Here is a 27,171-nt window from a genome sequence, read left to right as displayed (position 1 = left end):
TAAACTTTGTATTTTATTTAACATTGCTCTATTATGTCACAATATAAAACCAAATATTGGTTTGATATTGATCACACACCGTTAGATAATTCAAAATGACATCAGTTTTAATATCTGTTGCATGTTTGACGTTTACCCCTCCACTTCTCCACGTACGTATATTTTTTTACTGGCCATCATAACAATCCCAGCTTAATCAATAAGTAAAGTGTTTTCCCAGAGCATCTAATGTTTAGGTCTTACATGCTGACCATATCACAGCTGGGATAGAAATTAACATGTTTTATTCCTCAATATACAGCTCAAGTAGTTTCACAACATCCAGGAATTAATTCATTACACCAAGAAGTAAAGCAATACCTGAAGAGAAAAAAAATCCTAATCAAGCTTTCACACATCTGCTACAATTAAATTAGAAAAAAAATAAAAGCACAATAAAAAACACGTTTTGCTAAAACACTCTAAACCAGATGAAGTTTTAACCTTCACTTAAAACAAACGAGTTCATGCTTCATATAACCAGCTTTTTTTAAGGCGGTTCCTTTGTTTTATGTACCGCTCCCACAGACGTCTATGTTAAATGTGATCGGGGTTTCAGTGTTTGAGCCACGGGTGCGCAGAGATCGAGTCTTTGCTCCGATCGCCGTAGTCGTACAGCAGCTCCTCCTCTGCATCGATGTCTCTGGAGGCCACCAGGACGAGATGAGGCGTCCCATCGATGGCATGGAGCCTCGTCTGGCAGTTTCCACTTTTACTGTGGTTTAGGAGCCTTCCGAGTCGGCCCGTTTCCTTCGTAGCATCGACGCTGTGAGGCGTAAAGAAAACACCGTCACTATTCACGGTAAAGGTTCTACTTTTATTCAGGGCTATTAAGCAGTTATTTATAAACTTGTTTCCCTTGCCACCAAGCCTTTTATTTCTTTGCAAAAATAAGAGAAACTGATTGATGTCATGGTAGCAACATTAAAGATGCTTCTCTGTTTTTATATCAATGCTGACACAAATAAACCAAAAAAATAAAAAAATAAACTGACAGAGCCAGAGATATTAATTGAAAAATGACAAAACCTTGTGAGTTAACCACAAGAAAAAAGATAAAAACCTCTTGCTCTTTTTAATAATCTCAAACCTGTATGAGACTGTCTTTGATATCATTTTGTTAGATGCTAAACACTTCTGAGGAACATTTAAGAAAACTTGGTCTGTGTGTGGATCGTACGGTTTGAGTACACTTTCATACACTTGTCCCCGTACTGCAGACTGATGACACTCAGGGACTTACCAGTAAGTTTTGGATTGATACTGGAAGTAGTACATGTAACAGCCCGTTTCAGGATCCTTCGAATACTCCGCCTCTCTTCTTTTAGCCTCTGTCAGGTCCAGCAGGTCACCGTGGTACTCGACGACAAAATCTCCCTTTTTGAAACCCGTAACAGCAAACACTCCTCTTCCTTTTCCCTCTATGTGTTTGACCTGTTGACATTGAAACGTTTAACTCATCTGGCAAAGAGACGATCACTGGATAAATACCTACTTTGCAACAAACAACTCAGCAGCGCCTCTAAGTGACCTCCACACATTAATTGTTACAACAAATGAAATCCTTGAAATGATACCTGCATTCCCTTTTCAGTCCCATTTTTTATCAGATCATCAAAGAGTTTGTCCTCTTCACTCTGGTGACAGTAATTGGTTTTATTCAGAGACATAAGGATGGATATGACTGCTTTTACACTGTAACTGTTCGTTAGACTCCTAAGAAACTCATACAAACCTTTAGCTCAGTTTTTGTTTTTCTGCCGCTCCGTCTGATGGGAAAATAGTCGGTGACCTTTCTGTTTTGAAGAGCTTTGTTCTCCTTCCTGAAAAGGCAGACATTGTGATTGTGCAACTGGCTGTGATAAATCCAAGTTTATTGCCAAGTATTTCTAACATGCTGGCTCGGTAAACTCACTTCTTTGCTCTGGTCTTTTGACCAGTTTTACTCTGAGGTTTGGACGCTGGAAGCTGAGCGTTTGCAGCAGATTTCACATTTGACTGCGTGGAGGATCCTTGTTGCTTAGGCTGATCAGAGGCTTGCTTTCTCGTCCCGTTACTCTGACGGGACACTTCGGTGGGCTGTTCTTTCGACTCACAGCTGTCAGATTTAATTTTGCCAGGCATGTCTAAAATGAGACAGAAGCAAAAAATTAGCCTGTTTGGAAGCTTTAGCCCTAATTAGGAAAGTGAGACCCTTTCAAAATTGCTGTTAAATTGTGTCATAAGATGGGTCAGTGAACACTGCTACCATTCTGCTTGAATGTTTCTGTAGATCTGCTGACTATATGGTTAAAAAGAGGTCAGCAACAAAATAGTGGCAAGATTCTATGTAGCAGAAATGCTGAACCTGAGTCAGTTCAAGTCAGCATATTTAATGCTTACCTGGCTTCAGCTTTGACAAGTCTGGATTGGATGCGTCCAAATCCTTTCCCTCCTGGATCAGCATGCTTGAATTGTCACTTAATGGAGATCTAGACTTTCTTGGAGTCCGAAAACTCTGGAGGGTTGACTGAACTTTACCTACACGGTCCTGCAAGGAAGGGAATTGTGACAGAAATAGTCACAAAAAAAGGAAAACAAAATCCTAACAGGACTGCAAACACTGTTGGTTAATGTTTGCATCATCTCTGGTAGACGGAATCTAATATTGGACAGTACAGTACCGTGTGAAAGTTTTAAAGCACTCCCAGTTGCTTCATACTTTTTTTTTTCCAAGCAAAGGCTTTCTTAAAGTATTTCAAAATGCTTTTTTTTAAAAAAATGCAGCAAGGGCCTGACACAGAGCCTAAGAGATGCTTCGTCCTTCAGTTGATCACTGACTGTGTGTCAGGTTTTCAGCTCTTTAAGAATCACATTGTTGATGCCAAAACGTTATAATTTATCTGTCAAACTTTGTGACAAGCTGCTACTAACATAGTCCTAAAGATAAGTTTTAAAATAGATTCTTCTTTTTTTGCCAATTTGCCAATGAGCTGACAGAACACAAGTTCATCCCTTGAGTTTAGGAGCTTCTTATGTCTGAATGATTCAAAAGGTTAGATTTCAGTAAACTGAAAATAGTGAAGTATTGGACTGAAAATGACTGAATTAAAACTGACTAAAAATGCAGCCAGTGTCCAAAGAAAAATATTGGAAGAGATAAAAAAAAAACCTGAAGAACTATGGCCCAGGACAAAAACAGATTGTCACATCGTGGCAAGAAAGTTGCAGGTTCAAAACCTGGCTGAGGCCTTTTCTGTGTGCAGTTTGTATGTTCTCCCCAGGTACTCTGGCTCCCTCTCAGACCAAGAACATGCATGTTAGGTTATTTTAATTGTCACTATGTGTGAGTGACAGACTGAATAATGGACAGACGGATGAAATCAAAGAGGTCTGGATCATTTCAAGAGAAATTTAAATCTCCGTCATACTGACCGCCCCCAGAAAATCCTCTCCTTGGATGGTTCAGAGATTCCGTTTGTCAACTGGTGCAAACATCTTGGGATTTGGCTCGACTCACCGCTTTGCTTTGAAACTCATAAACACTTTGCACTCTAAAGTTGAACCCAGAGTAGGATTTCGCTTTCGAAACAAATCTCCACTAACTCGCTCTGCTAAAACATCTTTTGGTTAAAAGGACAGTCCTCCCAATCGTTAACTACAGTGATGTAATTTACAGATCCGCTTCCAGAACCCCCCTCCACAAACTGGACTCCCTTCATCATGCCGTCATTCGATTTGCCACCGTTGTTCCCTTCAGCACTCCGTATTACCTGGAGGTCTTCTCTTCACTCTCACAGACAAACACACAGATTAATGTTCATTTATAAAAAAAACATCCTGCCTCTGTTCATTACTTAATGTTTGTCCTCTTCCAGCAGCTACATTGTACGTAACCACAAAGCACGCACTTCCTGTGGTCGTTCATCAGACGTCAACAGTCTCATCTTTTACTTTTTGTTTGGTTATTAAAAAAGAGAATTTGTTCTCAACTGACTAACCTGATTAAATAAAAGGTATTATTGCTATTATGTATTTAAAATAAATGAGGTGACTCTCAAGATGTGCACTGTACCATATATCAATAAAAAGTATGTTTATGTCCTTGACTACAGCCAAATAAATGTAAAATTACATTTTCTAATCTTGACTTCCTGCTCATAAACACAACAAAACCTCCTTACTTTCATTTCATTTGTCATTTATTTATTATTTAAAACCCTGACACAAAGAGATAATATTACCTGGGGTTAGGTTTCTGTCTTTAGTATGCATAAAATGTAGTTTTTAGTTTATTTAAGATGAAAATGTGCATTAAACCAAAAGATAGTAACAATAATGTAAACATAAATGTTTAAAATGTCCATCTTTGTTTCTAAGCTGGCAAACAGAGGTGTAAACCTGACATACCTTGTTAGCTGCTGGTTTGTTTTCCTTTGTCTCAGTTTGTGAGGGGTCTATTTGTCCAACACTGTTCTCAGACTTCTTGTTGTTTTTCAGCGCAGTTTTCTTCCCTTTAAAACACGAAAATAAATAAATATAGGCTCTGCTCCACAAGTTATGATACATTAAAGCATATATCGTCGACTTTTTATCATTACTATTATTTTACTGGTAAAAAAAAGACTAAAATTTATTAAATTTAAGCAAAGTAGCATTAGCTGTGAGTAAACTTTCTGCAGCCTGTTTAACACAAAACTAAAGCAACAACTTCAAAATAAGTCAACCTTTCGCCATTTCAGCTTGTCGAATTCAGCTCGAAGAGGAAGTTGTGTCCTTTAAATGTTGTCCGGAGAGTTCACGGGTTTTTCAGTCTGTTTAATTTAATTTTTACATCGATAAATATCAGACTACTACGACGTCAACTTCCACTACGAGAGCGTGGTGGATTTAAAAACGGTACGAAGCTTCTCATTGGCTGGTTTTTCTACAGGGGCGGAGCGCGAGCGTGAGACCCGCTTTCTGATTGGCCGCGGCTCTGGTTGTCACGCAGCAATCCTTGGGACACGTGATTCACCAAAAACATTTGAATACTAGTTGAGTTCATGCTGCAAAGGATAACTAGTTCTCAGTTACATAAACCCAATAAATAATTAAATAACTCTTAGTCAACAAGGTGCCATTATCACAGAAATTAAACTGATAAACAGAGCAAATGAAAAAAATGTAAGTATTTTAAGAGGTTGTTTTAGAACCCAAAAATAATAAGATTATTGCAGTTAATTAGTTTTAACCAAGATATGGTGAGTAAAACTGCCCTTTTATGCCACTTCTGAGACCTATAGCCTGAAGCAAAAGTATTTTTAATCCTATAAGTGAGAGTAAAGAACAGCTGACTATGTTGAAGGCTTTTGCTGACATCTAGTGATACCGAAGAGTATAACTTCTGCTAAAAAACGACCCCAGGTCAAATCAAAATGTGGCACAATGTTCTGGGTTAAAATGCAGGTAAAAAATGAAAACAGACACACAAATATTTACAAATTAGGCACAAAAGAGATTGAGAATAATTTTATTTAAATATGCAATTGTATAAATCAACTTCAGAAAATATTCCATAAGCACAGAAAGATACACAGTTTGCACAACTATGTATGAATGATGCTATAAAAAGGGTGATTGAACTGACAAGTTTTTATTAGGTTACTGGGCATAAAAAGGTCTTTCATGTACTTTCTTTCCCATTTTATTTACTGCCCAAAACCCTTCAATAGCATCATTTTCAGGTCATTATTCTTCACTCAGAGTTTCTTTAAACAGTCTTTTTCTCTCCAGATGTTCATTCACCTTTCTTCTTTTTTCTTGCTTCCTTAACACGGATTCTTTCTTTCTTACAAGAATTTCACTGAGCTCTCCTTTATATTCAACATCGAGCTTCTCCCGCATTATTTCTCGGGCTCGCTTCCGGTTTATATCCACAGATCTGGTCTGATGGCACTGGAGAGGAAACAGGAGAAAAAAAAGAAGTGGGAACATGAGTCATAAATCACACAGTACTATTAACTGAACACTTAAACGGGGTGAAACAAAAATAATGTCACACCAGTAAAATATAAATATAAAAACATTGAAGTTATTTCTAGTTTCTAGTAATTACACAAAATAGTGTTATAACAAAAATGAACTATTACATATAGTTTAATACTTCGTCACAGATTACTTTGTCTTTAGTAGAAGAAATGATGTATGGCATAATTAGGGGAGAAAACAAAAAGATTTCATGATTAAGTCTGTGCTAATTTCAATAATCAAAAAGTGTGAATTTGTTGATTTTCATTGTAACAATTTTCCTCATTTTGTACTTTTGTGTGGGGCATGATAAAACGCTTTGATTAGTCGTGTTAACAAAGCAATAACAACTAATTAATAATTAATAAAACAAACAGCAGATTAATGCATAATGAAAACCTTCAGCCGTCAGTCTGATACCTGCATCAGTATGGTGCTACTTTTATAATACTGATATAATAATAAAATTAAAATTATTAGATTTTTCCTGCACAGAGAACTCCATTATAAAAAATCTATTCAAAACCACTAATCAGTCGTTTGATAAAATTATACAGAATTGAATAGGTCACTTTTATTAAAAGAAACTGAGAAAAATTAACCACAAGGTTGTCCAGCTTTTACTGTGAGACTCGACTTTTAAGACAAGACAAAGTCCTCAAACTATTCAGATGAAATTTTGGACAGCAAGACAAACATTGTGACTTTATGAGAGTTTGTTTCTAAATACTATAAATTTCCGGTGATTGATTAACTGTCTGTTTACCTTCACTACAATCCCTGTGGGGATGTGTTTGAGGACCACACAGTTGCTGGTTTTATTGGTGGCCTGGCCTCCGGGTCCAGATCCTCGCACGAACTGCTCTTCAAGCTCATCCTCGTTCAGGACCGGGAGATCCGTCAGGTTCTTTTTCCCAGCAGCCAGAACCCAGGGGAGTCCCGGTGGGGTCGGTGTTAGCAGCGGAGAGAGGCCGGAAGCAGCTGTCCGTACGAGCCGCCTGGACACACTCAGCACACGGCTGGCAAACAGGACGAGCGGTGACATTACATTACGAGTTAATACCAACAAATAAGTACATTTGTGTACAAAAAATACTCGATGTTTGACATTTCCTTCCACGGTATCGCCGCCTCGCGGTCACATAGCTTTTATTTATGTACTCAGACTTTCGGAAACAGTCGTCCAATCAGCAGGCTTGATTTATTTCTTCGTGGCTACAATAGAAACCATGTAGACTCTACAGCGTCACCCCGTGTTTTAAATCTGTCAATACATCAAAGTAAAAGAAAAACAACTAGCGTTTTTTTGTTTTGTATTTGTTGCAAATAACATTGTGATATTGTTCTGAGAGATTTAATATATTTATGGGTATTAATGATTGCTGTAAATGCTTTCTCAAATATCACATTATCTATAAATACACTGCAAGAATGCACTTCAAAAGTTAGTTACCTAATAAAAAATGTTTATTTTGCCAAATAATCTGTTTAAAGAACCTCAATGACAAAACAATTATGTAAAAAGAAAAATAAATAAACATTTTGCAAATTAGTTCCTAAAAATATTCTGCCACCCTATTACTTTATTTAATTGATTTTTTTTATTGTTTTGAGATTTGATTTCGGTTAAGCTTTAAGTAATTGTTGCAGCTGTGGTTTTATAAATTGTTGGGTAGCTTTAATCATGTGGACAAATTATGGTTTTTTCAAAACCCTTCGATAAATTTTGTGTTAAAAAAATACATTTTATTCAGTGAAGCACAAACACTCAAGATAGTTAATACAGTTTTTTCTATGGGAAAAATGGATTTTTGCATTTGAACATGAATAAAACAGTTTGCGGTTGGTTTGCTTGTAGTTAAATACAAACCAAAGCTGATCACCGCATCTCCCGCCACTAACCCCAACTACACAGCCATGTTTAAGTTGAAGTTGAGAAATATTGCTTTTATGCCAATTTTTTTTTTTTTTGGTTGATTTGATATATAGATATATGATGCAATTTTACACATATTAGCCTAATATTGGCCCCTTGTAGCTGAAGACTCAACAATTCAAGTTAAATGAATGTCACTAACTCATTTGGGTTGTGTTTCCATTGTGTCATTTGTGGTGTATGCAAAGCATTCTTTAACATTGTCAAGCAGCTCCAAATGCCTAATGAGACATTCATAATGTAGTCTTTGAAAGACTTAAGATTAAATAAACTCAGCTCATTGATGTCTGTCCAAGACTTCAAACCCAGTTATTAGAACAAAGGTTCTAACCACTTTTCCCACTCATGAAGCATAAGAACTGTGGAGTAATGCTTCCTATTCACCACACCGACAATAACTATAACTAGTAAGTCGGAGAGAAGATAATCTGTCTCTGATGTCCTGTGTCAAACCCAATATTGTGGGTAACTTTTATTTTTAATTATGTGAACCTAATTTTTTAACACCCACTCTCATTTTACCTTGTAATTCTTTTAATCTATCTATCAGGTAGATGAAAACAGTTAATTGTTAAAATCTTGTTATATTAAATATGAGTGTTTTTTTTTATCTTTCTCTGTGAGGACATTGAGTCCTGTGTAAATTGTTTTTTTAACTTAGTGTCTGCAGAAATGCGTAACCACTCGTTCAACCGGTTTCTGCTGGTTTGCCAGCAGGGGGCAGTCAAGCACAAAAACGACCGGACGAATGTTTGTTGTCAAGTTTGCACACAGAAGAAGAAACACCGGAAATTGAGCGAGCATTCCTTCAAAAGAAAAAGACAAAATGGTGCGAACTCTTTTTGTTTTAACCACAATACGACACGTTTGCGTGTGACTATAGCAAGGACTTAAACATGTCTGGTTGTGAAAGTAAAATATGAGAGTTTGGGAAAGAGGCGACCACTTTGCGAACTTCGTAGAGAGGAGCTATGCTTTTATTTTGAAATTGGTACCGGAAGTTTTGCGCTCATAGGTTGTCAGCGGTGTGTGTTTTTGTCGTGCTTGGGGGGACTGAAGTCTTGCAGTGCTTCAGACTTTGAGAGAGGACTGACAAGTTACGATGGTCGGAGATCCTCATCTGTCTTCTCATCGTCCTTCCCGCTTCTCTGGATTCGGATAGCAGCGGCCGGACTGAACCCACCGTTGTTGAATTCTGCTTCCGCCACAAGACGAGCCTAACTCAGCACGAGCGCAGCCTGGATATTCAAGGACATTTTAACGTTTCCATAGCTACTTTGGCCTTTTCTGACGATTGAGGAAATCCAGCGTGTTGCTGCGCTCTCTCTCTCTCTCTCTCTCTCTCTCTCTCTCTCTCTCCCCGGCGCAGCGATGTGGCCGGATTTTGTAAACACGGTGGGCTGATTTCCGCGTAACTCACTCCCGGGGCTGGAAATGTGGTTCTGCGTGTCATCTTTACACGCCGCAGCCGCTCCCCTCCCTCTGCCGAGGGGCCAAACGAGCAAACGGCGACGTAAAGGAAACCAGACCGGTCGCCGACTTCCGACGCGCTCCGTCTCAGTTCAGCTGCCGGCGATGTCGTCTCCAGACATCCTCCTGCTCATCGTCGAGTCGGCGGCTGCCTCACGCTGAAGGAAGTCCGCGTCAGCCGGAGGAGCAGCGACATAAAATAAAAAAATAAATAAAAATTTTAAAAAATCGGGCGGAGAGGAAGGCTGCCGGCTGAACTTTGGATCTCTGGGAGGCGTCGGCGCGGAAGGAGGCGCATCGGCTTCAGGTATGTTCTTGAACGTTTGGCGGCCGTCGGGTTGTCGTTACCGTGCTGCCATGTTGCTAGGTAACTAACGGGCGGCGGGTTTACTCCAGTTCATCTCTCCCGGAGACGGAACGCCACGTTAGATCGATCTTATTTAACAAACCCCGCGTCCGATACCCGCCCGGCCAAGCCGTGTTTACTTTGCGTTTAGGCTGTGCTGCATATTTTTCCAGCTCTGACTGATGCCATCCGTAATGATGATGATGATGATGATGATGGTGGTTGTGGTGATGGTGATGATGATGATGGCCCTGTTGCTGCTTACAGGCTGTAATAGCTGCTGAAATGTTCCGGCTGGCGCGGCTGACTGCAGGCTCTGTTTTCCTTATCACACATATGATCACGGTCGGATTGTGAAACAGCAAAACCATCCAGATGTGTTGAAGCATCAAGGCCCCCCTCCACACACACACACACACACACATACACACACGCGCGCGCGCGCAAAACAGGAACAAGACACGAACTGTGCATACTTGTGGTTTGTTTTTTTTCTAAAAAATCTATCTCTAGAATCACTGAACCGATTTTCGTGCAACTTTCAGTCAGTGATCACGAGATGCGCACCTGCAACTGCTTAACTTTTGGAGCCAACCCCATCCAAGATGGCCGCCACAGCTAAGCGGTCCTAACAAACACAAACATGGCCATAATGCAGTTAATTTCACAAATGTACAGTCAAAATGGGGCGTGGTAGAGTAGCCGGACCTGATTTTCAACATCTATTCTGAGTAGATTGCGCAAGATCTTTATTTAAAATGTTGCCACTAACTATTTGGATTCAACTCTGCCTGTCTGTTAGCAAAATATCTCAGGCACCACTGGACAGATTTGAACGAATCTTCCAGGAAACCATCATTGGATGTCCCTCTAAGAGTGATTAACTTCTGGAGCTAGCCACATTCAAGATGGCCGCCGCAGCCAACAGGCCTCAGAAAGCACAAAGCGGCTGTAGTTCAGTTAATTTTGCAAATATTGAGTTAAAGTTTTTCTCCAACACGCACTTAGAACAACATCTTTGCCCTAAAAAGTACAGCATAAACTGTTGGAGTCAGTCCTGTTTCTCTGTTAGCAAAATATCTCATAAGCCACTGATCTGGGTTCAACAAAACTCTCCAAGAGGTAATCATTGGATGCACGTCCACAACTCGTTCACTTTCGGAGGCATTCTTATTCAAAATGGCCGCCACATCCAGTTGCTCTTAGCCTGCACAGAAGTGCTTATAGCTCAGGGAACTTCACAGACGTTGAGCTAAAATTTGGTGTGGTAGTAGCTGAGAGTCATTCAGATCACATGCTTCAAGCGCTAACAGATCAATCGAAGTGTTGCATGAGATTGTGCATAATGTGATTTTCAAGCTTTGATCAGAACGGCTGTAAGTTTGGGATGTCTCAAACGTAAGATGAGCTCGGTTTAAAACGGTGCCATGAGAGGTGGTGGGCGATAGGCATTCCTTCAGGGAATGTTGGGCCTTTAACTCGGATCATTTTTGTCCGTTTCGAGTTTTCCTGCCTCTGTGGTCGTCTGTGCCGCTTTCTCTTTGGAGGATATACGGCACAGTAATCCCTGACTGCGTGGACTTTGGAGCCTGACTTCAGCAAACCTGTTCATATATCTGTTCAAACAGATTGCAGTGATACGTCACAGCCCGAGGCACCGAGCTAATTCTCAAGCTACACGTCTCCGTCTTCCTGTCGTGGCTCACGCTGCTCCCAGAGACGCACAGAAGTGGGACTTGACTTCTATGTAAGACCCTGCTGCGAACGACGGCCAACAAAATAAAACAAAAACCTGATTCCCGTCTGCCGGTTTGCTTAGAAAAAGGAAGCGGGGAGAAAGTGTGACAAACTTCCCCGAGGCTTTCCTGGAAGAACCTGCATTCCAGACGTCGCCTTCGCGCGTATCTGAATGCAGGTTGGGTTTCAGTGTGGCGTTCCTGCAGCCGAGCGAGTCCCTTGGCCTGACTCAGCGGGGCCCGGGTGAGTCATGGAGGCAGCGCTGACTGGCGGGCTGTGGCGTCTGTTGTCCGGGTGATTCCACCGAGACCCTCCTCTTCTCCGTCCGGCATCGCTGCACATCTTAGAGCCGCACTCCGTTCTGTTCGGCTGTAGTTCAGAGATAAAGCTCGGCTGTCTAAACCAAAGTCGGAGCTCCACGTCATTAGAACATGATGTAACCTGAAACGCTTTGCCGACACAAACGCAGGGCGCGTATAATGAAAGGAAAAAGGTTCCGGACAAATGTGAACTCCATTTTTTTTTTCTCTTTTTTGACATGTTGAAACTTGAAGCCTCCCTGCTGGAAGCTATAATATTTGTAGGATTTGTAGAACACGCTAAGAATGAGTCAGTTTGGAAGCACAGGTGTGCCTGACGAAGACACTAATTACTTGTTTGTTGAGCCTTTTTTATTAACAGCGATGTTTGCTTCTCTTAAAACATATTCTTCACCATGTCGTTTCAGCTCCTTAATTTAATCTAAACAAACATTTCTTCATGCCAGGCCTGTGTTTGAGGAGCGCGCTGATAATGCTGCCTGCTGCCGAGCCGTCAGAGTTCTCCTCTGATACCATTAAAAGGCTAATAGTCACGGTATCGTTATGACCTTTAAGATAATGTTGACGCTTCTCCGCCGTGGGCATGACAGCTCCTGTTTCATGCAGCGGTGTGTTGGACCTGTTTTTTTTTCTGTTAGGTTGGATCTCCTTCTCTGCCTCAAGCAGATGTTATCACACAACACGCAGTGTCTGCTGCACGGGATGGGCTTTATTGACAATGCAAATTTCAACACTTCTGTGGGCGGCTTCGAAACTGTAGGGAAATACTCTTTGCCTCTTTGGAAATCCTTTTTTTTTTTTTTTTTTTGCTATTTGACTAGGCCCACATTATAAGTATGAAGAAATATATTTTACTGTTTGCATGCTCATGCTTTAATAATAAAATGTGCAATAATACAAGAAGACGAACCTTTTGTCCAATCACATGGCTCAGCTGAAGATCTCTGTTTTGTTTTTGCTGTTCAGTAAAATATTATCTCTCGCCCGCAAAGCCAGCGCAGTTCTATTTTTGTCTGTCTGTGTCTGTGTGTGTGTGTTCGTGTGTTTGTTTGTACCATTAGCCAAATTGCTCATAAATCACTCAATGGATTTTAATTAAACTCCCAGAAGGTAATCATGGAGTTGACACAGACAGCTGACTCACTTTTACTCAGCCCAGTTCAAGATGGCGAACCGACCTCAGCCTGCTTAGCAATGGCCCTACCTCGGTGAGTTTCACAGATATTTAGCTGAGCTTCGGCGTGGTAGTAGCTGACAGTCGTTCGCAACATGTATTATAGGCTCTAACAGATTGTGCAAAGTGATATTATATTCAAGGTTTGTCCAAAATGGTTAGAACTGTTATTTCTAAACATACGATCTCAGTTTAAAAGCCTGGGAGGAAAGGCGGCGGGTGATATGCATTCCTTCAATGATGCTAGATCTTTAATTTCAATCTGAATTCATAAAGCAAAGACCTGCACAAAGTCCTGAATTGCATTTTTTTTGCAGAATTGTTCTTCCTGTCAGAGTGATACACTTCTAAACGTGTATTGGAAGTGTGTGCGCCTGTGCTCCTTTTTTTAATTTTCAGTCAAAAAGATGAGTCATATTATTTATTTATTTATTTATTTTTGGACGTTTGGGTCTTCAAATGCTTTTAGGAGCAATACCTGCAGCAACGTGTTTTATTTTCTGTCTTCGAGTTGGAGTATACTAAATATAAAAAATGATAATAATAATAATAATAAAAAGCTGTTTATTCGTTAGAAGTTAATTAGGATGTGATTCCTGCCTGGAGAAAGCATCAAATATGAATTCGGCACGTGTTGCACTGGAAGAGAAAGGTTACACTTCATTATGAATCAGTCCATTCTGTGTGCCGTCTGGTTTCTTTGCTGCTGAATTACACAGTTGTGATGCTGCGTTTTAAAAAGTCGAGTGGAGAGACGCCGCGACCGGCCCTCTGACGAACGAGAGCAATAATTTCGAACTGTGCACATCCTGTGCTAATGTTTGCTCATTAGTGTCACACAGGTCTCCTTTCTGAGGGCTAAAGTTACCCACCTCTCTCCCAAAATGTTGCACGGTCGCAGGAGGGGCCCTGACAGGCGTGTGACGGTCAGGAGGGGAACACTGTAAATACACGCTGCGTGACGGAGTGACGGCGGAGTGGAAAATTCCTGCCAGAGGAGCCTGCAGCGTTCGCGCGCGCGTCCCAGCCCCTCGTTTGAGTATTCATAGCGCCGCACATGTGACGGATCTGTTCTCCCGCAGGAACAGCCCCCCTCCCCACCCCCCAGGTTTAACTTCTCATTCTCCCTCAGCCGGCATGAAGACGTAACGCTGCAACTGACACACATGACAGGGGAGCGCACGAGCCACTGAGTAACGGCGTTTCAGCAAAGGGAACGAGGCGAGACGCACTTCCTGCTGGTGGAAGTCCGGATGACGTATGCAGCTACATATTTTGGTTCCATATGGGTGCTTTCTGAGCTGTTTCTCACTTGCACAGGAAGAGCGGCGGAGCACCAGGTGCGCTCGGTCCCCCTCCACTCTTGTAGCCGCTGAGTAATGGAGTTGCTGCTAACCGTGTGTAGTTTCTCCACGACGGAGGTCCCGGGTCCGTCTGTGGCCCACGCTGTGGACTGTTTTTGTAAGCGTGTGAAATGCTGATGTTCTGCTTCATCCCGTCGTGGAACACGGTTGCGTTCGTCCCGACCCAGGACAAAGGCATAAATCTGACAGACAAGAGGAGACACAGATGAAGCAGCTGAAACAGGAGAGGTTTTCTTTCACGTTCCTTACCTAGTTTTGTCTAGTCAACAAATAAAAAGCTTTCATTTCTGTGTAGCGCTCTTTTATTAGTTTTTTTGTGATTTTTATCGTCTGCCTTTACCTCATGTTTGTGTGTCTGTTAGCAAAATATCTCGTGAACCACCAGACGCATTTTAATGAAACCCTCAGGAAATTACCACTGGGTGTACATCTACAGCTGATTAACTTTTCGGGTCAATCCGATTCAAGATGGCCTCCACAGCCAGCTGACCTTAAAAAACACAAAAATGGCTATAACTCAGCCAGTTTTACAGATACTGAGCCAACGTTTGGTGTGGTAGTAGCTGAGCCTGATCCTCAGTGTATATTCTAAGCACTAGTAGATTGAGCAACATCTTTGGATTCAACTCTGTTTGTTAGCTAATCATACCAGGAACTGGATGGATTTGAATGAATCTTTCAGGAAACACTCACTGGATGTACACCTGCAACTGATTAACCTTTGTATTCAACCCAACTCAAGATGGCCACCTTAGCTAATCCACATTATCTAATGTATATCTAAAATAATGTCATAATTTTCATTCAAAAATATATATTTTTAGATACTCGTGACATTGATTCTAGTCATTCCCATTACTGTGTGAATAACGACATCTGTGCTTGTTAAAATAGTTTGTATTTATCATTATTTTAGATGTTTAGAATTATATTAGAGATATCTGGAGTAGTTTTTCCTTTTAGATACCTACACTGAAGAAGAGTCGGTCCAACTATTATATGATAAACTTGCTTTCCGTACCACCTCTGTGGTTGCTTTGCTCGGATTTTAGAGACGTTCCTTCATTTTACAGCTTGGCTTGTCATGAGGGAAATTGTAAAATAAGCTCTAACAAAAGGTGCTAAGGGTATTCAGAGAGATTCACAACAAACCCTTCATGCTCTCTTAGGCTGCCGCTGGCTTGAATATGTTTTTCACAGCTGATAACCTCTGCATAAAAACACTCACGTCAAGCGAGGGGTCTTTCTTGAACAGACGGCGCCGTCGTTTTTATTTGCACAAACAGGTTTTTTTTTTTTTTTTGGCACATATTTCCCTGAAAGAATATTCTGTTGAGAAGTTTAAAAGCACATGCATTATATTCATCATCACACAAAATGTCTCATTATTGTTATTATTGTCTGTCAGGAGATTTCACTGTTTTCTTGTTTAATAAGCATGACTGAAGCAGGAAGTTGCTATATCGGTGTTAGTGGTGGTTATCACCTGCTGTGTGTGTATGTGTGTCTGCACGCAGGACTCTGTCTGTTACTTAAACATCTCATTGTCTCATTGACTACTGTTTTTTTTTTTTTTTAATAAAACTTGCAGAAAGTAATCATTTACAGCTGATTAACTTTTGGAATCAACACAATTACTCGAGATGGCAGCCACAGGCAACTGGCCTTAAAATAGCTCAGTCAAATCAACGGCTCTTGACCTAAGATTTGGTGTGGTAGTAGCTGAGCCTGATCTTCTGAGCACCAGCAGATTGTGCTTCATCCAGTCAGTTTTACAGATGTTGGGCTATCGTTCGGTGTAGTTGGAGCTTCATTACGGGAGATTTTCGCTTAAAAACTTTAGCTTTACCTGTTGGAGTCAACCCCTGTTTGTCTGTTAGCAAAATAATAAAACCTTTTTAAGATCGATCTGACATTCAAATGTAGCTGACTAACATAACGTCGTGTTGTTTAATAGCCTTACATTCTGAAGTCTTCTCAGCTCTTTGGGGACATTCAGTCATTTAAATGTGGCCCCCAGTTTATGATGTTATCTTTCTGCACTGCTGGGGCACGTTATGAGATGGCTTGCTATCTGAAGTTGTGATTTTTTCACTTAATTAATCCTGAGCGGAGAGCGGCGCATCGCAGCAGCACCTGAGACGAGTCTCCGCCGTGCACCTGGGCGACAGCCAAGCGCTCGGTGGAACATCGTGTTTCTGCTGCAGCTTTTTAGCTCCGCCGACTCTGCCTTCCTCCCTCCCGCCTCGGCTCCCCTCGAACAGGTGATGCTAATGCCTGCACTGAGCTGTTGACAGGGACAAGAGGGGTACAACCTGTCCCCGCGCATCCCTGATGAGCCAGCTGATGAATGGCACGTCATCGCTAATGCTCCTACAGCAGCGTTGTCTGGGAAATAAGACAATCGCTTTGTGTGGTGCTGCTCCACGCCCTCGTCTCTTTGGACACCGGCTTCTCTGGCAGCGTGGGCAGACTCCAAGAAGAAGCGGAGTCTTTTTATAGCAGTCGTCCACACTTCACTTTGTCCTTTTTCATTGAGGTGCATTTTTTTTTTCCTTTTCTTAAAAAAAAACAGTCAAGTTGATTTACCTTCTTAAGGAAAAGGGGGCTTTTATTTGACTATATTTGTGATATTTACGGAACCTATAGATGAAGTGAAAGGAGGAAGTCTACTTGGAAACTTCTTTGCTCCGAAGCAGAAACCAGGTCTGTTTCTGTGAAGCAAAGTCGATGTGTTGGAAACTAATTGAATCTGCGAGATGCTTTTTTCCCCCCCACATGAGTAATGCTGTTTGCACCGCCCAGTCACCTGTCCACCAGATTCATGCTTTTATTTTGTGTCTTTTCATTCTTATCTGCATAGCTTTACAGTGATGTGGAACACGCTGTGTTGTTATTTTTTTCCTTGTCTTTGTGTTTTGTAGCAGCTCCTGCCGCACTCTGAGTCACACAGATCATGGGAAATGAAAGCAACAACACTGTTCATGTCACTTTACCTATGCCTTCCTGTCCTTTCTGTTTTTGCTGGCCACAGATACCTGATTTCTCCAAAACCTAAAAATAGAGTCCTACAGACCGTAACACTCCCCTCCATCTTCGCTTCCCCTCACTTCTTTCCATTTTTCTATCCCTCTCCAAAGGTCTTTTATCTGCGTTGCCAGTTCTCTGCTCCCCGTGCCAGACAAAGCCCCACGTATCCATTCAGACCGCTCGGTCTGTGTGTGCGTGTGTGTGTTTGAGACACAGGGAAATGTCAGGAAGCTTAATTTCTAAATGTTTCTGGTGTCTAAAGAATGTTGAACCGAGGAAAAAAAAAAAAATCCCAAAGCATGATTTTTTTTATTTTTTTTCCACAAGACTGAGAAACCTGACCCCAGAAGCCACTGAAATGTTAGCTAAAGTCACAGGACCAGGATCGTATTTGAAAATGGCCTTTTATGGTCAGCACAAGAGACGGCTTCACTCTTTGGGTAGTTCACTTTTGGGGAAGGCTGCGTTATTTGTGCCTTACAGTAAGGGATTCAAGGGATAGTTCAGCTCTTATGAAGTCGGGTCTTTTTGGGAATGGTTATGGACAGGTAATACCTTACCTCTTACAGCTCTTTGAACCGCCTCGGTTTGTAGATACAGTTTAATTCTGATCAGATTGACGAGTTAAAGGCTAATCCGACCAGGACCAAATCCAGAGTGGATTGGTGCTGTTTAAAACCAACTTCAAACTCAGCAGTTTTATAGTGGATTATGCTCAGACTATTTTACAAACCAGGAATATTATGATACTCCTGCCAGAAGTGCCGCCAGGATGCCTGTCAACAGATGCAGAGACATCTGGCGATACTTCCAGATACTGTTCAACTTTCAAGCTTTATCGTTTTAAAAAAAAATAATACATGTGTGTAATTAATCCTCGCTTGGACATCTGGGCTCCTCTTCTATGATCTTATTAACAGCTCTTCATCTCATGTTTAGAAAAGTGTAGGCAAATGTGTAAGGAAAGTTTAATTTTTGAGGTCATGAAGTATCAGGGGTTAAGAGGTACCAGATATTAAGTTAGTATTTTAAAGTTGATTTGTGATAATACATTGCACTTCATCTTGACACGTCCTGTACGTTTTAGTGGTGCTGAGTGAGATTACTGCAAGAACACACCGCTCCACTGTGATACTGGTGTGTTTTCAAACTGAGGTTGTTCAAAAAGCTATCCTCGACAGGGAAGATGCTCCCTCTTCATAACCTTCCCACAGAACCTCTATTGGAAAGATCGGAGCTGTCCCTGGGAGGGATTTCAGCAAAGGGCAGCAGACAGCCTCACTTTTCAAGAACAGCTTTCCTGTCGTTGACCATCAATTAGCCTCGATTCACGGTGTCCTCTAAAGCATCAGGTCTGCTCATTGAACTGCTGAATATGTGCTTCAGGTTTCTTTAAATAATAAAAAAAAAAACAAGTAAAGCGTGACGAAGCACAATAGGAAAGCAAAAGCTGAGACAGCTGCAGCTTTTGTGTTAAGTTCAAAGGCATTTTTTTTTTCTTTGTCTGACTTGATCAAAGCCTTCTGCACTCAGTTGAACAAGAGATTAATTTTATATTAGTACACTTCACTTGCGACGGGTAAATTTGGTTTTATCTAACATGCACAGATGAGATATTCCAACTTCAAGCCTCCCCTGTTTGTCGGTGTTCCTGTCGTGTACTCGTTATCTGATTGCTGCGCGTTCTCCTTGTTTTCAGATTCACTTTTACTTTCAGGACCGAGTGAAGTTTCAATTTAATTCAATTAACTGAATGAATGTAGTTTTCTTCTGTGTTTACCTCTAAGTGGCTGCTGGATATTTATCTCCCGCCACCAAAAGGCGAAGGCGGGCGATTATGTTTCTGCCCGTATCTGTGTGTGTGTTGGAGTCAAACCCAATCAAAATGGCCTCCACCCTAAAACCCACACACAGGCTAGTAACCAAGTCAATTTTACAGAGAATGATCATAAATCTGATAACATACTCTGAGTGTGACATTTCGTGATATTGCATGAGATTGCACATATTTTTATATTGAAGGTTTTACCAAAACAGCGAAGACTACATCTCCATTAACTCCATTTCTCAACATAAGATGATCTTAGTCTAAAAGTCTGGCATGAAAGGTGACGGGCGATATGCATTCCTGTGAAGATCGTTAGGCCGTTAATAGTATCAGGATCTGTTTTTCATCGATCCTAAACTGCATGAAGGAAACCTGCATCCTAATTACACACGGCATGACTCCATGTGACGAGGACGATGAGATTCCTTTCAGATAACTTAAAGTATCAACAGTACTTCGTAGTAAATAATTTATATTTTTATAGGTCTGTGGGAGAGAAGAACACAGACTGGTAGAAAGTGAAAGTGGAGACAGGAGAAACAGGAGAAAGACGTATCAGCCCCGGCAGCGTCTCGTCTCTACTTTCCTTGTCGCTCCGACTTTCTTGTGGCTGGCAACCAATAAGGAGCAAGCCCACTGTGTTTCCATGGCAACCCCCTCCCTATTTCCAGCAAGATGGAGAGGAGAAAGTGGCAGGAAACAGAATACAATTTGGCCTAAAGGGGGGAAGAAAAAAAACAACAAATCTTAACAAGTTTTGTTGAGCATAAGTCATTCTGTTTAGCTCCTTTGACATTTAATAACAATGTTGCATAACAAGATAGGAGAAAGCTGTTCATTTCTAAGAAAACTCGAGGCAGAAGACAATTCTTCATCACTTTTGATGTTTCTAAATGCATTTTTGTGACTCCAAATTAAATTTGCTTTCTCTCACAGCACTTAAATATCAAGCATTTATCGGTTTCTTTAGAAAATTCATAAAGCAGAATGCCCATTTTCATCATTTTAATCCGGCTATTGCTCATTCACAGTGCCCCAACTTTGAAATATTATATAAACAAGTACATTGACTTTTCCATCGATTTGTGCAGCTCAAATTTCTGACGTGTCAATATTCTGCCGCAGACACAGTAATAAATCTCAGCCACTCGTCTATATTATTGTATATCATCAAGGCTAGTTTGCAGTATTGGTGGCCGTGATGCTGGAGTTGTTTGTTGCTGCATGTGGCTGTCAGGCTTTTGTGTTTACCACTGGTGAGCGAGCCCTCACCAGGCTCCACATTAGCAAGAAGGCCTTAATTTGATTCAGGGGGGGCTGATGGAGAGGTTTTACAGCGGTTACTGAAAAGTTAAAAAAACAAAAAATAAAAAAACACATTTCCTACCCTGTGCCCTGTGGGCCATATGAATTAGCTAATGGCATGGACAAAATGCGGGAGTGGAAATGCTTTCCTGTGTCTGCTGGAGTTATATAAGACTGCTCCCTGCGACCGATGATTTAGGCAGTCGGAGCGCTCGGAGGGAGCGAGGAGGGGGATCCTCCTTTAACCTTGACACATAACTGATTAATCTGAGCATAATTTGCGTGTAAGGTCATCTAATTTTGGATTTCAGAGTAAAGAATAATGTTGATTGGAGACAGTTAGTACGTAATGGGCCCGTTTTTGATGAGCGCCACAGAGTCGGAGGGGAAACAGTGACTCCAATTACTAAAGCAGCTTGAAGTTTTCAGCAGTCACACATTTATTTATGCTGAATTGAATTACATGGTTGCCGAGGCATTAAATGTAAAACTTGTTATGTTTCCCACCGCTTCGGGTCTTCGGTATGACTCGATGAGATCTAATGATCTGCTCTGCACGTTTTGAGCTAAAGTTAAAAATAAAACCCCAAAACTGACCACTTGTTCACTCGTTGGTTTGCTTTTTTTTAGAACAAAATTAGCTCAATCCGTTGCAGCAGTAATATTCTGTGACTGCATTTTTTAATTAAACAGTATTGAACATTTTCAAGCAGTAGCTGAATATTTGTGACATGCCATGACAATTAAACTTGGATATATTCTGGTTCCCTCTGCAGGCTAAAAGTCAACGTGAAGGTTTATTATTCATTTGTTTGGTGGAATGATTGGTGTTCTGTTCTGTGATCGACATTCAGCAGCTTCTTGTGCTCAGTGGTTGCTTTTTTCTTTCTTCGGATCATTTTTAGAAGCAGCCCTCACTTGCAGGGCTACTGTGGGAGGAAGAGGATGAGGACGAACACAACGGAGGAGATGTACACAGGGTGTCAAGTATTTTTAGCCTTCCCCTTGTACCGCAATGATGAGCAGAGAACGAGAGCAGGTTGAACATGCAAACTCTTCAGCTTGTTGAAGGAAGTGAGGCAGAGGAACGAGAGGGTCAACGACCGTTTTACACTGAACTCAATGTATTTACTGTATGACGGTAGTAGTTATCTCCCGCTGCCGAAAACAAGGCAGCAACAATGTCTTTGCTCGTGTCTGTGTGTGTGTGTGTGTCTGCATCATTAGCAAAACGATCTCATGAACCACTGAGTGCACATTAATGAAACTCTCAGAAAGTAATTTGGTGACTGTATGTTGTTGTTTTTTGTATGTTGACTTGACTTAATCACTGGGTGTACATCTACAGCTGATTTATTTACTTTTATTTACCCACTTCAACATGGCCGCCACAGTCACCTGACCTTAGGAAACACATCTACGGCTTCGACTGAGCCGGTTTTACAGACATTGAGCTAAACTTCGGTGCGGTAGGAGCTGGGCTTAACCCTGAGCACTACGCATCGTGCAGTACTTTCGCCCATAACTTTGGCAGCAACTGGTTGGCGTCAGCCCTGTCTGTCAGCAAAATATAGTGGACGCATTTTAACAAAACTCCCAGCAGAAACTCATTAATATTTGGACTTGGCCCATTTCATGAACGCCGCCACAGCTAGTCATCCTTAGCCAACACAAAAATGGCTGTAGCACAGTCAGTCTTATAGATAATGTGCTAAGCTTTGGGGTGGTAGTAGCTCTGAGTCACCCTCAACACATACTCTGAGTGCTCATACACCGTGTGAGATCTCACTATACGACATGAGATCAATCATGTAGAGGTTATATAATTACAACTCTGTCGTATTTCAATGAAAGATGATCCTAATTTAAAACTCTGGCATCAAAGGCAGCGGGTGATATGTATGACTTCTAGTAGCTATTCTCTGTGTTTGACTGTAGCTTTGTTGTTTTGATCTAAATATGCTGCATCAACACTTTCCAGTTCCTTTATCTCAGGCTCAGTTTGAATAATAGATCTCTGAAAATGTTTTTTGCCTGTCTCACTTTGTTTTTTTTCAGTCTTTCATTGTGTAGTTCAGCATGCAAAGAATCCAGACCGCTTTTTTAAACAAGATGAAAAGGTTCGTGGTTTACTAACCCCTCCGGGCTTTATAGAACTCAAGCAAAGTGGTCTTCGTCCACCTGAAGTGTGCCTGTATACTCCCTTGAATCCAGTCTCTCTCCCATAATGTCTGTCATGGAGTCGGATAACAAAATAATGACATAAAATGTTTGATTAGTACCTTTCAACATAAAAGTAAACAGTATCTCTGAAGGAGGAGGCTTAATTTTCTGTTCTGTTGTGTAGGTGCTGCAGTATTTCCACGCTCTCGCGTATAAAAAAGTGATTTCCAGCTTTTAGATGATCTGCCATGGACTGTGATGAGTATTGTTTAGTTAGTTTTTGGACTCTCATGCACAAACACCATTTATTTCAGCCTGTTGCATATTTTCCCTGGTGTTGCTTAAGACTGTGAACTCAGGGAAGAGTTCCCGTCAGAGGCTGAAATGAATGGCAGAAGCGGTCACAGCTGACAGTCTTAAGGCAACACAATAAAAACCTGATGTTTAGCAGGTTAGGCAGCTGAGGGTCCAACATTTTCCGCTTGGAATCAAAAGGGTTTCTGTGCCGGTCAAGGCTTGGAAAGGAGACCCTGCACGCATGACCCTCTTGATGAATTCCCCAGGTCCTATGACGCTCCGCCCTCTTTACGCCGCTTTAAGTATTTTTGTTCTGTCTTTGGCGGCAGAGCCCAGCTGTTGCTCTGTGTCCCGAGGCTCCTGTCTGCTGCAGCCCTCAGCCTTAAGTCATATGCTGCATTCACGGGCAGATATTTTAATGCCAGTTGACATTATCGCAGTGAAGGACAGGCTGGGAAAGTGAGGATGGGGTGGCAAAGAGGCCTCGCTTACAGAAAATGTCGTTTTTGGTTTCTGGAAGATACAGATTTCCTTCCTTTATGTCCCTTTTTTATAAATGATTCAGTTGCATCATGTTTTCTGCAAGATTCCTCTGGATTGCATCTGATGCGCAACAAGTTCCTCTGAAGACCTTTGCTGGTGATATTTAGTGTCTGGCTCTGCTTTTATACAATATAAAATTTAATGTATTTTCTTATTACTGAACATCATATTCTTACCTTGTGGATTGCTAATCTCTAGCCAGCAACATTTTCAATGATGGTGGGTAAGGAACGAAATGGCCCAACGCACAGGATCCTGCAGTTAACACAATCTTCAGTTTGTTAAAGCCGAGCGGAGCCATCGGAGGCTGCTTTTTGATGAGCCCCGTGCATTGGCGTGTGCCGCTGTTGCGTCACTGCCTAGAGAGGAGGGGGGCTGAGACGGTATTTTTAGACGGGAATGAGCATATTCTCTGAACAAACGTCAAAGCACTCTGCTTGCGTATGCTTGGATTATTGTGACTGAGCTATTTTTAAGTCCTGTATGTGTGTGTGTGTGTGTGTGTGCGGAGGGGAGAGTGTGCCTTTTTCTGGGTCAAACATGGTGCTGGTACCCTCTGCAGAATACCTCTGGATTGAGCTCTACGGGTTCAGAGCTGTTCTGACAGAGCATCAGTCTCAGAGGAAAGAGTCAGAGGGACGCAGGTCAGAATCAGCAGGAGGTAAAGGAGGCTTTGCATCGGGGAGAGAAGCACAAACGAGAGGAAATACACGCTGAGAATCAGAACACTAACTATATTAAAAGAGAACATTTGCAGAAGATATTTCAATCCCAGACACACTGTTTAAATGTACAGCATGCACACTGTTATAATAGGTGTCACAATCTGTCTTTCTGTGTTTGTGGTTTCCACAAAAATAATTTAACCCTGACTCATTTATAGTGTAACCTATTTGTCAGATCAAATACATCTGGTTAGGTTTAAAAAAAAACAAACACATTATGTCATATTTTGAACATCAGCTTTAATTTTGCCATTATTTTTTTGGTCCTGTTTGTTAAATAAATTTCAAGTGAAGCAGCTGGTGGGGGATTGGTTATTACTTATTTGCAATTTAAAAAAAATCTCATGCAAGTTAAGCAGTTTTTGTTTTTTGTTTTTTTTATTAGCAGATGTTTGCAACCGTTGATGTGGTTTTAAGACTGCAGATGTTTCAGTCTGTGGAAACTGATCCAGAAAGATAGAAAGGTTGATTTTCAGCAATTTTTATCACACTTATTACATTAAACTTGAACATATCCTGTTTAATCTAATGATGTAGATCTGTCATCCAAAAGAAAAAAGGTCTAAATGTAGAAATTGTGTGAAACTCTCTCTAATTTAATATTCCTTTTTTTAACATAGCTGTTATTTGTATAAAAAAGTTAATTTTAAGGAGAAAATTGACTTTTACAATGCATTTATAAGGAATCCGACTGTAGAAAGGGAATTATTAACATGAAGGGTAACTTTCCCTCAAGACATTTTGTTAAAAATAGTAATCTTTCAGAAAATAAATATATAAACTGTATGGAAAAATAGTTGGATATTTTGGATCATTTTGAGTAAAATCCAGATAAAATGTCATCAATATAAGTCATCAACCCATATGTTTCCAAAAGCAAAGTAACTGGTTAATTATAGGAATATTCAGCCTTTCCCTCAGTGGTTTAACTTGGTCAATAATTTAAAGGGGAAAAAAAAGTTTAAATTGATCGTCAATCCTTCCGAGTTTCTAAAATTGATCATTTTTCCATCATGAAGATTTAATGAGTCTTTTTTTGATGATTAAAAAAAAACATCAACGTATTTATTGATAGTGAAATGAATTATTCACAACTCTTTCATATTTATTTTTGTGTTTCTCTGCAGCCCTAACCAACAATAAAAGTAATTGGTGTCATAAATCAAACGTATCAGTAGTGAAACAAACCTGTGCAGAATCAGGACCTCAGGCTGCAGACGCAGAGCATGGCTCCGGCTGACGGCGCAGACTTACTCGGGTTTCTTTTCCTGACTTTACTGCTCCTGTTTCATACCTGGTGTCATTTCCTTTTTAGATGGTTGATCGTCGGTGGGTGGAATTGAAATTATGCGGCGATCATTCTCCAGCAGGTGTGACGGTTAAACGGTGACTGACGGTGCTTGCTCCTACATAAAATTTCTGGTGACATTTTCAGAAACAAGCCCCTGCCATATTTTGGAGAAATTCTGCCAAGTTAAGAGTAAACATTTTTGAGGTTTTCTTTTGCAACAAGCAGCAGCACCACGACCTTCCTGTCTCCATCTTGGCTCTAATTTCTTCAGACCTCCTGGGCTCTCGAGCCACGGGCTTGTCTCGGGGCCTCTACAGCTAGCCTAGTTTTATCTCGGCCCTTCCCAAGAGTGCAGTTATTTTCAGCAAAATGCCGTGTTCTGCTTCAGTTTTCTCATGCGTTTTTCCTTTGTGTAAACCAAGGGTTCCACATGAATAATGTATACAGCAAAAATGTTCTCCTTTAAACAGATCACCTCCCACTGTGGTGGTAAGCGCCGCTGCAGGTTGAGAAGTCGGACAGGCTGTGCGTCTTATTAGATCAAACTGTAGTCAGTGGGAAGGGGGTGGTTCAGGAGCTATCAGCCAATAGGTGGAAGACCTGGACTGTCGGTTACTCCAGGAGCTCACCAAAGCAGGTCTTTGTTCGCAGGGTAAATGACGCAGTGGGACTATTAGTGCGATTGGACACAATGGCTGGGGTCGAGAGCTGCGTCCAGCTGCTGCCGTGGATCAGGATACGGTTCATACTGTGGTTGTGCAATGCTGCACTTTGATGTCCAAATACAGACATTATTAGACACATTCACTTTGCAGTATTCCATTAAATAGTGAATATCTGTTTCAGTGTTTTAACCAGATCTCCCTGAGCAGGCCTTTTAGTTTCTGAAACTTGAGTCGTTGAACTGTTGAAGCGTTTAGCCACAGTACTGTATAGTTAAAAGGCATAAAAATGGCACACGGGATTGATTTCAGTTTTGCCTTAATTGCCTCACCTTCATCGACTCGAGAAAGCAGTTTGTCCCAGAATAAAAAGTGTCTTTGTGTGAGCATTGACAGAAGTATTTTTGTTTCCCTCCTGATGGTCACGGCTCTTTTTATACAAAAATCCTCTTCAGTTAGCGTGTTCATTTAGCTCTGCTGTGAAAAGTTTTCTTGATTTGCATTTTCTTGCTTTTTGGAGAACCGTTCCTCCGGTTGTGGTTAAAGCAGACTTCTGCATCTCGCGCCGCCCACACGTTGCGTATGTTTAGCCCACACCTACCCCATTTCTGCCCAGTAGTTCCAAAACGAAGCTTTGCGTAACTCTAAGGCAGCTATTTGTGAAACCTCAATCGTGCACGCGGGGGCTCTTACAAAGTTATGTAAAAGTTCCCACTCAGCTGTAATCCGTCTTATGCAGAGTGACCCCCTCCCCCCTCCCCTTCCCCAACGTGACGGTGCCGGAGAATTGGGGAAGCCTTTGCAGTGGCCTCTGTATAAGAAGGGAATTTTAGTCAGGTAACCACCGTACTTGCTGGTGCGACGCCTCAGATGCTGGACCTAATAAACTCTACGTGGCTCGTTTCCTCCTCCTCATCTGCGTGTGAGAACTTTGTCGTCTGTTTTTATTTTCA

General features: G+C 41.3%; 3 protein-coding genes across 5 annotated transcripts in view; 1 reads left to right on the top strand and 2 right to left on the bottom strand.

The window, feature by feature from the left end:
- Positions 1-267: 267 nt before the first annotated feature.
- Positions 268-4,900, bottom strand: kmt5ab (lysine methyltransferase 5Ab). The gene is made up of 8 exons (XM_017413700.3): positions 4,746-4,900; positions 4,429-4,532; positions 2,422-2,569; positions 1,955-2,165; positions 1,775-1,862; positions 1,617-1,676; positions 1,283-1,473; positions 268-805 (listed from the first exon to the last, which is right to left on the bottom strand). The coding sequence occupies exons 1-8, from the start codon at positions 4,753-4,755 to the stop codon at positions 595-597; spliced, it is 1,023 nt and encodes a 340-aa protein (XP_017269189.1). The 5' UTR covers positions 4,756-4,900; the 3' UTR covers positions 268-594.
- A 612-nt stretch (positions 4,901-5,512) lies between these two features.
- Positions 5,513-7,217, bottom strand: lg1h12orf65 (linkage group 1 C12orf65 homolog). Its single transcript, XM_017413738.3, has 2 exons — positions 6,794-7,217; positions 5,513-5,955 (listed from the first exon to the last, which is right to left on the bottom strand). Exons 1-2 carry the CDS (start codon positions 7,070-7,072, stop codon positions 5,749-5,751), a joined length of 486 nt encoding a protein of 161 aa, XP_017269227.1. The 5' UTR covers positions 7,073-7,217; the 3' UTR covers positions 5,513-5,748.
- Positions 7,218-9,001: 1,784 nt separating this feature from the next.
- The window catches only part of LOC108234533 (membrane-associated phosphatidylinositol transfer protein 2), a 39,940-nt gene continuing 21,770 nt past the window's right edge, over positions 9,002-27,171 (top strand). For 2 of the 3 annotated variants that reach the window (XM_037974679.1, XM_037974678.1), the window contains exon 1: positions 9,004-9,740. The gene's annotated coding sequence lies outside the window, so the exon portion shown is untranslated. Of the gene's footprint in view, positions 9,741-27,171 lie in introns of all 3 variants that reach the window. The other variant, XM_017413755.3, reaches the window with a different exon arrangement.

This window comes from Kryptolebias marmoratus, linkage group LG1 (genome assembly GCF_001649575.2).
Source record: "Kryptolebias marmoratus isolate JLee-2015 linkage group LG1, ASM164957v2, whole genome shotgun sequence".
Taxonomy (NCBI): domain Eukaryota; kingdom Metazoa; phylum Chordata; class Actinopteri; order Cyprinodontiformes; family Rivulidae; genus Kryptolebias; species Kryptolebias marmoratus.
This window is presented reverse-complemented; position numbering and strand designations above follow the sequence as displayed.

Bases quoted from the DNA above. Each gene is read 5' to 3' on its own strand.
- lg1h12orf65 (XM_017413738.3), bottom strand. From the start codon at position 7,072: ATGTCACCGCTCGTCCTGTTTGCCAGCCGTGTGCTGAGTGTGTCCAGG. The intron at 5,956-6,793 runs GTAAACAGACAG...TTTCCTCTCCAG, and splicing joins CCACAGGGATTGTAGTGAAG to TGCCATCAGACCAGATCTGT.
- kmt5ab (XM_017413700.3), bottom strand. The intron at 2,570-4,428 runs GTATGTCAGGTT...CCTTCCTTGCAG, and splicing joins ACAAACCAGCAGCTAACAAG to GACCGTGTAGGTAAAGTTCA. The intron at 2,166-2,421 runs GTAAGCATTAAA...GTCTCATTTTAG, and splicing joins CTTGTCAAAGCTGAAGCCAG to ACATGCCTGGCAAAATTAAA.